Source organism: Taudactylus pleione, unplaced genomic scaffold (assembly GCF_031769625.1).
Source record: "Taudactylus pleione unplaced genomic scaffold, aTauple2 ptg000556l, whole genome shotgun sequence".
NCBI lineage: Eukaryota > Metazoa > Chordata > Amphibia > Anura > Myobatrachidae > Taudactylus > Taudactylus pleione.
This window is the reverse complement of record NW_028284958.1, coordinates 26,647,002-26,661,218: the sequence shown is the minus strand read 5'-3', so window position 1 is coordinate 26,661,218 and position 14,217 is coordinate 26,647,002. Positions and strand designations below refer to the sequence as shown.

General features: G+C 43.7%; 1 protein-coding gene across 1 annotated transcript in view; it reads left to right on the top strand.

Moving 5' to 3' along the window:
• RASGRF1 (Ras protein specific guanine nucleotide releasing factor 1) overlaps window positions 1-5,458 on the top strand; it is an 84,586-nt gene extending 79,128 nt beyond the window's left edge. Inside the window, exons 24-27 of the mRNA XM_088452830.1 lie at window positions 112-191; window positions 2,278-2,395; window positions 3,639-3,707; window positions 4,238-5,458. Of these exons, the coding sequence (XP_088308956.1) occupies window positions 112-191; window positions 2,278-2,395; window positions 3,639-3,707; window positions 4,238-4,330 (360 nt within the window). The 3' untranslated portion in view covers window positions 4,331-5,458. The remainder of the gene's footprint in view (window positions 1-111; window positions 192-2,277; window positions 2,396-3,638; window positions 3,708-4,237) is intronic.
• Window positions 5,459-14,217: the final 8,759 nt, after the last annotated feature.

The window sequence follows — 14,217 nt, the reverse complement described above, 5'->3', positions numbered from 1 at the left end:
TCATCCCTGTGCCCCCTATGGAGTCGAAGAAAGAGACGTAACAGTTAAGCAACAGAAGTCTCCTTTTTCCATTCCTGTACATAACCCTCATTTTGCAATACCTCTTTATAGACAAAAACTTTAATTGACCGTCTTCAGAAGTTGGTGTCTTCAGAAGGGCGATTTAAGAACTTGAGAGAGGCCTTGAAGAAGTAAGTTTTCATATCAGCAATGTATACTTGCTGGAAGAGCTAGATTGTTGAGGTGAAATATCAGTAGCTATATTAGATCAATTTTAGAGATCAATTTATCTTTGTCATAGCATTAGTCATATATAAAATCTCTGCAACCCTTCAGTTGCTACATAGGTTTCACATTACGTAGACTTATTAAATGAATCTCATGCTAATTGTTTTTCATACTATAATCTACATCAACTGTTAAGGTCAATCAGGGCTTCTTACTAACATTGCTCAATGATGCAAATCTGCATTTAATACGATACAGATAAATAGTAATTGCTAAGTGGCTGTCATGGATATAGTGCTGGTTTGCAACTTAGAACTTGTTAGCAATAGGTTATTTCGTGGACAACAGCTTTTCTATAGAATAGAAAATGTATACTGTACATATAATTTTAACAAATAATAGTGTAGAATATCAACAGCACAGTAACATGCAACAAAATAGGATAACGTCGCTGAAATATTATTTTTGATAAACATTTGCGTCTGACTGCAGCCACCTTCATTACATTAAACGTTTTATCTTACCAGTAAAATACTTTTCGTTCCTGCCTTGTTTATGTCTAAATTGAGGGAACTTCAGAAATATGTTTATGTTTATAATTTTATTTCATGCACATTTGAGTGCATTTAAATGTACTGCCCCGCATCACATGCAGCTAGATGGTACAAATGCTGTGCCACTGAGAGTGCAGGGCAAGTCACAATAACCACCACTTCTTCAGCAATATTGAAAGAGACTTTGTGGGCACTCACTAATAACACCCTCATAACAATTCCTGTTCTCCGCTCCTTTGGGTATATTTACTAAAGTGCAGATTTTTAGAAATGGAGATGTTGCCCATAGCAACCAATCAGATTCTAGCTATTATCTTCTAGAAGGTCTTAGATAAATAAGTAGAATCTTATTGGTTGCTATGGGCAACAACTTCACTTCTAAAAACCCGCACTTTAGTAAATTTACCCCCTTGTATCTAATTTAAACCTCTCACATCACAAAATTAAGTTTCATTTTTGCATATGTTGACAGTGTGGATTGTATGGGCACATCTTTCTCTTATTAACTACCAGCTCCCACCCTTTGAGGTTCGTTAACATATAATTTTTGCTAAACAAAATCCTGTTTTGCATTTGGGCACACAATCAGATGGATTAAAACGGGTAACCCACGTTCTGCAAAGAGCATGCCAATACAAGCAGCTCTTCCTAGCAAAAGGAACAAACATTGGCTCCTTTGCAGTCCCTACCATCTTTACATGCACAAAAAAACAGGGGAAATAATAAATATTTTATATAAAGATTGGCTTATCACATAAGTAAAAAGTATTATATTACAGAACCACATTTTTCAATGTTCATAAATTCTACACTTTATTGTATGAATCATTGGCATCCCCTGCACTGCATTTCTCCTAGAACTCTTGTGTATACTATTTTATTATAAGCTTGCGAGCAGGGCCTTCCTACCTATATCTCCCTCTGTTATTAACCAGTTTTGTTTTATTAATGTTTCCAATTGTAAAGCGCAACAGAATATGCTGCGCTATATAAGAAACTGTTAATAAATAGATAATAAAATTAAAATAATTTTACCATCATAGGGGGAGTTCATTTAGCAGCGATGACCAGAGTGTTGGAGAAACAGTTGGAATGCCAGCACTTCGCGGCCCCCAACATCGCACATTTTGCCTCGTACCGCATAGGTGTGCGCAGGAAAATGTGCAATGTTGGGATACTGTAATTCTCAGTCATTATAATGCCAAGCCTTGCCATTCATTGCTTCATGTTGTGTACATTGTACCATAGTGTAAATTCCTGTTAAACGGTGCACTCAGCACTCTCCTATTGTTCATTATATCATATTCGCAATCCCTGACGAGCATTGCACTCAGCATGAGTTTTGTGCACATTATTAAATAATTATTAAATCATAGTGTCACCATACTGCAGAGTGTACTCACTTCATTTACATTATTATATAATGATGGCATCCCCTGTAGAACATGTCTGCATGAAGATTGATGTTTTACCTTGTGTTCTCTTTTGCCCCCAGCTGTGACCCTCCCTGTGTTCCTTACCTGGGGATGTACCTGACAGATCTGGCATTTATAGAGGAAGGTACCCCAAATTATACCGAGGATGGACTGGTCAATTTCTCAAAGATGAGGATGGTGAGAAATACAAGTACACTATTAGATGCAATTCTAACACTTTATTTATTATTACCAGTTATTTATATAGCACACACATATTCTACAGCACTTTTCAGAGAATATTTGCCCATTCACATCAGTCCCTGGCTCAGTGGAGCTTACAATCTATGGCCCTGATTCAGACCCGCTCGCTGCCGGAGGCAGCTCTCAGGTCTGAAGGGCGTTTTATTTATTTTTTTCAGTCCGGCCTCCTGGCCACTCACTAAGCTGTGGGTGACCACCCACAGCTTTAGCGAGCGGCCAGGTGATGGTCGCGATGGTCACGACCGTCGGGTTTGCGACGAGACCCTTGTGGTAGGGTCTCGTCTGCCGCAAGCCCCAGTGAGCTTCCGGCTCTAATAGAGCTGGAAGCTCACCACTGACATCACAAGTGATGTCAGTGGGGCCGCCCCCAAACGGCAGGCGTTCCTTCGGGAACGCCTCCGTTTGGCCAGCCACCTCCCCCAACCCGCCTACCAAACGGGGCGAGCTGTCGATCAACATCGACAGCCGCCCCTTTTGGATGCGAGCGCCGGAGCGTGTGAATTTTCGCTTGCACAGTTCGCACTGCCCGGCCATCTACTCGCTCTGGAGCGGGTCTGAATCAGGCCCTATATTCCCTACCAAATGCTCACACACACACACTAGGGTTACATTTTTGTTGGCTATTGGGGTATATTTACTAACAAAAGGGTTGTCAAAGCCGCCATCATCTTTGACTTTGACCAATAGATTTAAGATAACTAATTTAACTAACCAACTTTAATTGGCGACATAAGAGGGTATGAGCGTGGAAGACCATTCAGTGGCTTATGATTGGTCCTCCCTGCCCATCCCCTGGTTTTTGGCTGCTGCATGCTGTTTTTCCTAGAGCTAGGAGTAGAATCAGATTTAGTTTATACTTATTTTAACTTTGTGATATTACAGATTTAATGATAGCAAACGTAACAGTCACACAAATCAGATAGAGAGAAATAATCTGCTTTAATTACTTTCTTCTGGAAAGCACAGTTTAGGTCAGTTTTTTCTGTGTTTTTGCAGATATGTAATAGGATTTGTGTGCACCACCTGGTAGACACTGTGCTAGACACTCGCAATGCTGCCTCCCAATAAATTGGACTTGCTTATACTGTTGGTATCATTGGATAGTAGAGGCTGGATTTCAGACATGTGCCCAGATTTTAAATGTAACACAATATCTTGGATTATTTTTTGATTTTAGATTTCACATATAATTCGGGAGATTAGGCAGTTTCAACAGACGTCCTACAAGATAGAACATCAGCCTAAGGTAAGACTGCAAGACCATGGACCCACCAACTTCTTGCATTCAATAGACAGTTAATATAATAGTGGGCATCCAGTACTCTGAATGCTTTACTGACAACCAAAGGAATGAATATCCCCTGACTGGAAAAAAGGAGTCACTTCAAAGTTTTAGCAGAATGATTTGTGTCTTGATTAAAAGCTTAGTAGAATGATATATATCTCTACTAGTAATGTGCATTACTAATATCATGGCGGTGTAGCTAGCATAACAGCATGATTTTGCTGTCATATACATTTTGATGTGATGACGCACCCACTGTAATGGATCTTCATGTGATCTTTCATATCGGTTCTACAGTTCAATTCAGCGCCAATGCAGAACTCTGTCCCGGACCCTGTGGAGCACTCGGGCTCCTTACAAATCAAGAAAGATAACTCTTTGCATTGTAGAATTTTTAGTAATGGGGATCTGTACGCATATTGCTATAAAACACATTCCACCGTCCTTTGTATGCTATTAATACAAACTGTATTCCTCACTGTCTGCTGCAGGTCACACAGTATCTCTTGGATTCCTCAGGAGTGCTGGATGAAGAGGGTCTTTATGAAGCTTCTCTCCGTCTAGAACCCAAACTCCCCACTTGAATTTTTGTTGCGCACCATCTGCCTGTATCATATTGTACAGACCCCCCACGCCTCTCGCCAGACCCCATTATGCAGGGGTCACCATGCAGGGGCAGAGATGTCTGTGTCTCCATCCATCCCAAACACCTAACTGCTCCTAAGGGATGCCCCACAATGCCCCAACGCCCAGTTTTCCCCAAAGAAACCCCTAGAAAGCGTGCACAGGGTGGGGACTGAGATACCTCTCACCAGGAGCACTATCCTAGCGCACCACAGGCTGTGCTGGCAATGACTGAAGAATTGCCGCTGCCTCTTATTGACTGTAGATTTAAGAACTAAGCAATGTGTTGATGTGCAGCAGCTCCCACCAAACCAGCGGTCACCTCCTTCACCACCATGCTAGCACGGTGGGGTTCATGGTTCTGTGTGTGTTTCAGGGAGAGGTTTTAATAGTGAACTATATATCAGAAGAGGTTTTAATCATGAACTATAAATCAGAAGAGGTTAGATGTATAACACTCCACCTATTCTTATGGAGGGAACAAAAATGTGATACTTTCCTACGCCGGGAGAAAAGGGCACATTCATAATATCAGTGTAAAGGAGCACAGCTCCAAAAAATGGAAACCAGTCCCAAGAAATGATCAGCCTCTGATGCACACTTTGCAAATTCTGGACTCTACTTCAGCTTTGTCTGCTTACCTTTGAGCAGTAGTATGTGACCGTGGTCGCAAAAGGAACTAAACAAAAAAAAATTGCACAAATTATTTATTTATGTAAGAAGTCCAAGAGCCTGCAGCTAAATAGCTGATACATTATAGTGTAATGACTGCTATAAAGCTGGGAATTCCACTGCTTTGTTACAAAAGTGCCATCGCAACGTATCGTGTTACGGCAGTAGGATCATGGAGATTGTTGCATATGGAACAAGTCCAGCAGTGTAAGGCCAAGGTGTGATGTTGCTATTGTAGGCTGGTTTGGGGAGAATGTCCACAAACTGGCCACATGAATGAGTTATGCAGGGGGAGGTTCAACGGTGGGTGTTGAGAAAAATTTGCAACAACATTTTGGTTTCTTTATTTTTTGTACTATAAAGTGTTTCCTGATTACCTCTCGCTAATAAATCTTTTATCTCAGGGTTACCACCAACTGCGCCTGGTGATATGTTGTGTTTGTGAATGAAACTGAAAGGACAAAACAAATATGACTATAGTTCAGTGGTTCCCAAACGTTCTTGGTTCATGGCACCCTTATTGACTCTTTTGCGGAACCCCTAAGCCAAGGAGTAGAGAAGAGATATAAAATGTATAGGAACATAATGTTTGCTTTCTTCCAAAGCAATTGGTACCTGACAATTTTCCTACAATGTAATAAAGCCCAGATTCAGGCCCAATAGGTGGGTAATGAAACTTTGCATACTTGACCAGATCTATAGTGTGCCACTTACTACCAGGGTGCGCTATAGCAGCACATGTTTACTGGCAGCAGCAATGGAAAGTGTGATGGTCCCAGGGAACCGGCACACAGCAGCAGGAGTCTCTCTCTCCCTATGCAGCCAGACGCGAGCTGTGTGTGTGACTGCGCAGCAGCGGGGAAGTTGCTATACTACTTCACAGCACTCTGAGCCCGCAGGGAGCTGTGCGTTATGGTCTGTGTGTTAGGAGATGGTGTACACGCACTCCCCCCTACATCCCCCCTCCCTCCAGATCCATCCCCAATGCCTGTGTATACAGGATATGGGCACAGGTGAGCCACACAGTGCTAGTGTACACTGTGTGGGGCTGCACAGTTCCAGTGTACACAGTGTGAGCACACCAATGAGGCTACCCAATGTCAGTGTACACAGGATGGGGGCACAGATGGCAGTGTTCTTCCAGGCTATTTTTTGCGGGCGCATCACCAGGCACTTCCCCCTGCCCCAATGCGCCGCGTCCCCGTACAATTTACTGGCCGGAAATCCTTCCCGCCCCAATGTGCCGTGTTTTGTTGCCCGGTCAACCTCAACGTGTCTTTGTTGCCACGGACGCGTGTTCCGGATGTGACGCCGAGCTGAGCCGACGTCACATCTCAGTTTGTCTGTCATCTGTGTCCTCTGGCAATAAGGACATGTTAGTGAGGGTTCTGGATGACAGAACGCGGCGCATTGGGATGGGAGAGAGTTGCATTGGTTCATTAACAGGTAAGTTACTGGGCCAGTTCTTTCTCCAGTAATAGAACATCTGATATATCCTCTCCACCCCCAATATATACTGTAATCTGCATATAATGGGAGGAGCAGCCAGGAATGGAGTGCATTAGTGAATTTCCAAGAAGTGCAGCAACTATATGCTCCTAAGTGGAGAGCTAAACAAGCATTAGGACATGGATGACACATTCTATGCCTGTCACTCCATAGACCCACAGGTACTGGTCAGCTGCTGCAGAATGAACCTATTCCACCTACTGAATTATCTAGGACAGGATATGCAAAGGACAATCAAACAGTTTAGAACTTTAGATACTCTACTATAAAAATATTTGAGGGGAAATTCAATTAGTCTAAAGTGGTCGGGAACGATTCAATTGTTTGTGCTGCAGGGCGCGAGTGCTCATCATTGCGTATTTCGGCGTATAGGGGCCAGGGAGAGTGCGCCAAGTTTAAATCATTATAAGGTCAGGTTTTAGAACATTTTATTATAGCGAAGGCCCCCCACCCAGCTGGAAAAATTTTCTGGGGAGAACACTGGATGGGCTGCACATTGGCAGTGTACACAGGGTGCAGATACAGGTGGGGCTGCACAATGCCAATGTAAACAGGGTGGGGGCACAGGTGGGCCTGCACAGTGTCAGAAAACACAGGGTGGGGGCCCAGGTGGGCTGCACACTGTACTTCTTACCTGCTCTAGTTTGCAGACAGTTGCTGCACAGCTGGACTCCAACTGCAATTACTGGAGGTGAAGCTGGCACAGATTCTTTGTGTGGTGAGTTCACATAACACTTCCAGAGTGCTCCTAAGTCCATTGCCCTCTGTGACTCCCAGCAGTTGGCTGCCTGTACAAACTCTGGGAGCACCCAGAGCAGCCTGATGACAGCCAGTCGTCAAGCTGATCTAGGGTTGGGAGAGGGGAGTAAGTGTTGCAGTCTGCATATTCTCCTCCTGTAGTCTACTGCAGAGATTGTATTACTCATGGGAGGGGGAAGACCAGGGCAGGGTCACAGGAGGAGAGGGACATCAGCTTGGAATCAGCCTCAGCCGTGCAGGGAGGAAGAAAATGGAAGGGGCAGAACCGAAGCGTGCAGCCCTCTCTGTGTAAATGACTGTACGCTGAAGCTGCTATGGCTAAAGTAGCGTGTGGCCAGTCTAATAACTTGCTGGCCCAAATAATTTAATTTGGGACTGGACTAGACCACCAGGCCGCGGCACCCCTGTAAGAGCACTGCGGCATCTCAGGTTGCCCGCAGCGCACAGTTTGGGAACCACTGCCATTACAAATGTAGTTCATTTTTAAAGACAAAAAAATTTAATTGACCAAATATAAGGATATTCTTCATCAAAGTAGATAATGGTCCTTTACATTTTGATATCAAATGCAGAGTGATTTTTAAGTTGATAACATGTATAAATGTATATACAAAAGCTTTAGGACCTGATAAGGATTTAAAATTGGTTACACACATGGGCAGACAAATTGTATGAGATCTGGGCATTTGGCCTGCATGACATTAGGAGCTGTCAGAACATGAGCGCTACATCTGAGCTGATATTGGATGGCCTGGCCAACTTAATGTCAATAAACCAGTTGTACATAGCTAAATAACATAGCCTCACAGGAGAGGTAGGAAAATCCTTCTGCCCCACAAACTGCAGCTTGGAATAACTGTATCAGTCACCTCCTTAATGCTCTTTACCAACTACAGATACTGGTCTTGTAAAACAAAAGTATCCAATCCATTTCAAATTCTGTTGAGTCCTGGTTCAGAGGTGGACCCAAATGCAGTAGCGGATGAAACTTTTGTCACAGCCGCTACTGCAAATTTATGCTAATGCCAAAGCTGACGAGCTGTTTACTGAGACACCCACTGGGGCTGTGGTGCGCACCATCGAGCGGACATCGGCCACACTATCGGACATTACAGGAACCCTATGGTTGCTCAGAATGTCCATCAGTACATGGCTGCTGCTGCTGCCAGTGGGACTGCATTTTCCAAAACTCCCTCCATCAAAAGCCACCGCGCCCAAGAACGCCTATCGGCAGTGCATGCATGCTCAGATTTAGAAAATGTCTATAATTTACACACAAAATGCAGAGCTGATTTAAAAAAAAAAGACAATAATAGCGTTGATTAATTGGGATGAGGTTAAAATACCGCCGCCCGGAATGCCGCCCTTCGGAATTCCGACGCTGGAAGCTCGACCAGGGACTAAAGATAGGCATCTAAATTCCGACGTCTATCTTTAGTCCCACGCCGAAATCCCGATGCTCGACATCCCGAAAGAAGGTAAGCCGAGGCTTTCTAGTGGTTAGCCATGGGGGAGGAGGGCTAGGTTTATGCCCCCCAGGGAGGGTTAGGCTAGGGGAAGGGGGCGTTAGGCACCACTGGGGGGTGGTTGGGGTTAGGCACCCCCCAGGGAGGGTTAGTTTTAGGTTGCGGGAAAGGGGGGTTAGAGTTAGGCACCCCCGGGGGAAGTTAGGCACCACTTAGGGAGGGTTAGGGTACTTACCAGCCCTAGTCGGGATCTTCACTTTTTTGGGCTTCCGGCGTCAGTATTTGGTCCGCCGGGAATAGATATGGCAGCATTACATACCGATTCCGAATAATGAAGTGCAAAATATACAATAAAAGCAAATGTCTGACTGATTGCTATAGAATACTGCACATTTGTAGATAAAAATAATGAATATAAGTATGATAATTCGAATTTTATGAAAGCATGTTAAATAATATACAGTGGTGGTCAAAATTGCGGACACTTTGAAATTTGAATGTTTTTCAACTTTGAATGCTTATAAAAACTTACACTTCACACAGTGCAATGTCAAATGAAAGGAAATTTAATGCTGAATTCAACACAATAAACAGAGGTCAAATATTTGCATTACAAGGGAAGTTATGCCGTGAAAACAACACTTAGTGTGAAAATCCCTGTGTACTTATGATGTTACTGTCCTATCAGTATTTCATTGGGTAACCTTTATTTTTCAGGACCGCAGCACAGCGACGTGATCCAGGATTGTGGTGTTAAGTGAAAATGGTCTTTCATATGCAGCAATTGCGAGAGAAATTGGTGGGAATGTGACAACATCACGAGTACGAAAGTTTTGTTTACGTTATCAGGAAACACAATCTATACAAAACATAGAAGTAAAAGGCCGGAAAAAGTGCACAACAGCTGTTGATGATAGGAGAATAAAACAAATTTGCATCAGGGACAGATGGATGTCATCTGCGGCCATTAGGAATGAACTGAGGGCCTGATTCAGAGCCGGACGCTATTTGCGAACGGTCGTTCAGAAAAAGGGGCCTGCTATTTAAATTGAGCGCTCGCTCTTTGCGGTTTGTTGACTCCTCTATGTCTGAGCGAGCGAGCGAATGAAACATGCGCTCCCTCCCCCTGGCCGTTCGCATCATACGTCATCTCCGCTATTTATTAGATTAATCGAGTACATTGAAAGGTGTCTGAACTGCTCGCAGTGCTTGTGGTAGGTTTTACTTCCCGCAATCACTGCGAGCAGTTCAGGCTAAAAGACAACCAAGTGACGTGGTCGATGACGCTGCTTTGTTAATTATGCACTCCCATTAAACGCCCGTTTTGACCGTTTGGCACGCCTGCGTTCGGATCTCCACTCCCCGTTTTCAAGCAACTTCCCCTTTTACCACCCACAAACGCCTCATTCTGTCACTCAAATTAGCAGGCCCTCGCTGTTTTGCGAGCGCACGATTTCCGACCGCAATGACTGGTTGGCGCATGCGCATTATGACCCATACGCATGCGCAGATGTGTGAACATCACTCAGAGCGAGCGAGCGGCCGCTTGCGAGCGGCTCTGAATCAGGCCGAGTGCAACTGGTGTTTTTGTCAGTGCAAGAACGGAGCGGAGAAGACTAACGGAGGATGGCCTAAAAGGTAGGAGTCCCCGAAAAAAGCCATTGCTGAATTAAAAGCAGCGGCAGAAACGAATACAGTGGGCGAAAGAACACATTGCATGGACAGAAGGTCAGTGGAAACAAGTGATATGGAGTGATGAAACTAAGATATCGATATTTGGTAGTGATGGGAGAAAATATGTGAGACGTCGCATCGGGGAAGAGGTACATCCAGATTTTATTCAAGCGACAACAAAGAATCCTACAAGTGTGTATAATCTGGGCATGTATGACAGCACATGCTGTAGGCCGCCTTTATGTCATAGATGGCACACTGAACAGCAGAAAGTACATTGACACCATCCTACAACCAAAACTTCTACCTTCTATCAGGGATCTTTTATCAGATAATGCCCCATTTTTTTTCCAGCAGGATTCAGCTCCCTGCCACACTGCACGGACATGCAAAAAGGGGTTCACGGAGAATGACATACAGGTGCTGGGATGGCCAGGAAACAGCCCAGACCTGAACGCCATAGAACATTTGTGGTTCTGTTTGAAAAAACTGGTACATCTGAGGCGTCCATCCAATAAAAGGCAATTAATTGAGGCTATAATTGTCTCATGGCACCACATAAAAAAGAAGGAAGAGCTCCAAACATTGGTTGGCTCAATGACACGTCGCTGTGCTGCTGTCTTGAAAAATAAAGTTTACCCAACGAAATACTGATAGGACAGTAATATCATAAGTACACAGGGATTTTCACCCTAAGTGTTGATTTCACTGCATAACTTCCCTTGTAATGCAAATATTTTACCTCTGTTTATTGTGTTGAATTCAGCATTAAATTTCCTTTCATTTGATATATGAATCATTGCACTGCGTGAAGTGTAACAGTTTTTATAAGCATTCAAAGTTAAAAAACATTCAAATTTCAAAAAGTGTCTGCAATTTTGGCCACCACTGTAACTAAAAACTAAAGGTTAACTAAAGGCAAAATTATTAATATTAATACTTAGGTCAGGATTCAGGTGCACGTAAAGCGGCTGCATTTCTGACCGTTCTCCATGCATGGAAATAAATGTGGTTCTCAACATTTATTCAGAGTCAGCCACATTGCGCCAACCTGCAGGTGAAAGTAGACGCCATCATCAGCACGCATTTGCACAAGCGAAATCCTTGGTGCAAGAGATCCATCTGCAGTCGGACATATTTCTGCATATGCTCACATTTGAATTTGTCCTATTTGTTTGCACACATTCTCACTACTGGCAACAGGAACTATCTTCTTGTGTTTATCATGTTGTAAGTCCTTTTTGTTTTTTCTAGTAGTGGTATATCTAATAAAGCTTATGTTTTAACTTCTACTGTAATGCACTGTAACCTTAGCTATTAGAGTGCTATCTTATGGTGCATACAGACGGGACAATCGACAACGATATCGTTGTTCGATCTCCCGGGTGTGCTGGACTATCGATATCGATCATCCAGCACACCAACAACTCACCAATTATTAAAGCGATCCGCAATCAACGATCGCGGGTCCCTATAGTAACCTGGTCGATATCGACCAGGTTTGCCTGCATGCACAGGCGATGGGCGATATCGACCATACGTGCCCGCGCATCGCAGGTCATTGGGCACCGAAAAATGCACGATATGAACGATACCAATATGATCTATATCGTTCATATCGTCCATTTTAATCGTACCTTTATAGAGTTCTTTCTTTTTTTCACTTGTGGAACAATTCTTCTTTTGTCTATATAAATGGTTAACCACCGCTCTAACAATAGCAACATTAATTCTGATATTGTAAATTATTGGTGGCTATAGCAAATTAACATCACTGTATGTCCCATTTTCAGTATACTTTACTGTGGTTTCCTCAGACCAGTGCGGTGTTATTTTTTCCCTTTCTTCCCCTTTTCCCTGTTCATGAATGGGCACATGACCGTTAGTACTGGACCATGAAGCAATGGAAAAAGGTGGCCTGGTCTCATGAATCACGTTTTTTGTTACATCATGTGGACGGCCGGGTGCCTGTACGTCGTTTACATGGGGAAGAGATGGCACTAGGAAGCACTATGGGAAGAAGGCAAGCAGGCGAAGGCAGTGTGATGTTCTGGGCAATGTTCTACTGGGAAACCTTGGGTCTTGGCATTCATGTGGATGTTACCTTGACTCGTAGAGCAGACTCTAGTGACATGCCAGAGTCGGAGCTGGTCACCAGGGAAATGGCGTGGCAGGCATTTTTCTGGTGATTTCCCTATTGCACATAACGCCAGGATAAGTGTTGTGGCGCCAATTTCCAGGTGATTTGCACAGCGCTGCTACAGCTGACGCAGGGCTCCGGAGAGGTAAGTATTGAGTAAATGGGTGCAGTGTGGGCCCCTTGGACCCAGGGGCCCATGTGCACCGCACACCCATTATAGATACGCCGCTGACCACCTACCTAAACACTGTTGCAGACCAAGTACACCACTTCATGGCAACGGTATTCCCTGATGTCAGTGGCCTCTTTCAGCAGGATAATGCGCCCTGCCACACTACAAACATGGTTCAGGAATGGTTTGAGGAATATAACAAAGAGGGGTGAATCCTATTAGGTGCGAATTGCGATTTTCACTTCGAATTTGCATAGCGAATCCATTTTGCAATCCAATTAGCAACTCGCACTGATTGGTCAGAATGAATTCGCAAGTTTCCACTCGCACCTCTCTGAGGGTGAGAGATGGAAAGGAAAAACTTTATTTTAAGGTTAAAATGTGGGGACACTGTGCTGAACCCATCGGAAACCTCCCCTAATGCCCAATTAAGCAATTGGAAGTTTCTAATTAGCTTATTTAGTCCAATAATTACATGTCATTTTTTGAGGTAAAAAAAAAAAAATTCCTCAAATTACCCCAAAATCAACTTTTTAGTTAGTTTAGGCAGCCCAAATTTAATTACAATAATTTTTTAGTTGAAAAATAATTGTTTTTATCATTTTTTTTCCATTTTTCAAGGTACCCTCAAAGTACCCCAAAATCACCCTTTTCCTACTTTTTTTTGCATTTTTCATTTAATTCGTTTACAATTAAACGAAAAAAAGTTTGTTTTTTATCATTTTCTTGCATTAAAAAAAAAAGCACAAATCAGCCATTTGACACCATTTCAAAACCTACAGTACCCTCCTAATACCCAGAAACAGCCTTCTATACAGTCCTGCTAACGAAATTATCCATTTTGGGGGGTCCAGGATGGTCTCCCCACATTTTCATGCATTTCTCGCAAATCTAATTTGGCAGTCAATTCGCACCCCTCCGCTGCGAGCAGTGCGAAGACATTTTTAATTGGATTGGAGAATTGTCGGGAGCGCGCTTCGCGCAGAAGTGTGCGGGTTTAAAGAAACAAACTCACTACTTGCAATTCGCACCTAATTGGATCGAGCCCAGAGTTCAAGCTGTTGGCTTGGCCTCCAAATTCCCCAGATCCCAATCTGATTGAGCATCTGTGGTATGTGCTGGAAAAACAAGTCCGAGCCATGGAGGCCCCGCCTCGCACATTACAGAACTTAAAAGATCTGAAGCTAACGTCTTGGTGCCAGATACCACAGGACACATTCAGAGGTCTTGAGGAGGGATGTAGGTATGAGACGGGCGCCCGCGATGCTGCCGGTCGCAATACCTACACTGAAATCCCGATAAGGGACTTAAGATAGGTGTCGAAATAAAGACACTTATCTTAATCCCGATGCCGGAACGCCAGACTGAACGAGGTAAGTCCGGGGCACCCTTAGCGATAGCCGCGGGGGGTGGGTTCGGTTTAGGGAGGGTAGCGGGTTTAGGGGTTTTTTTTTT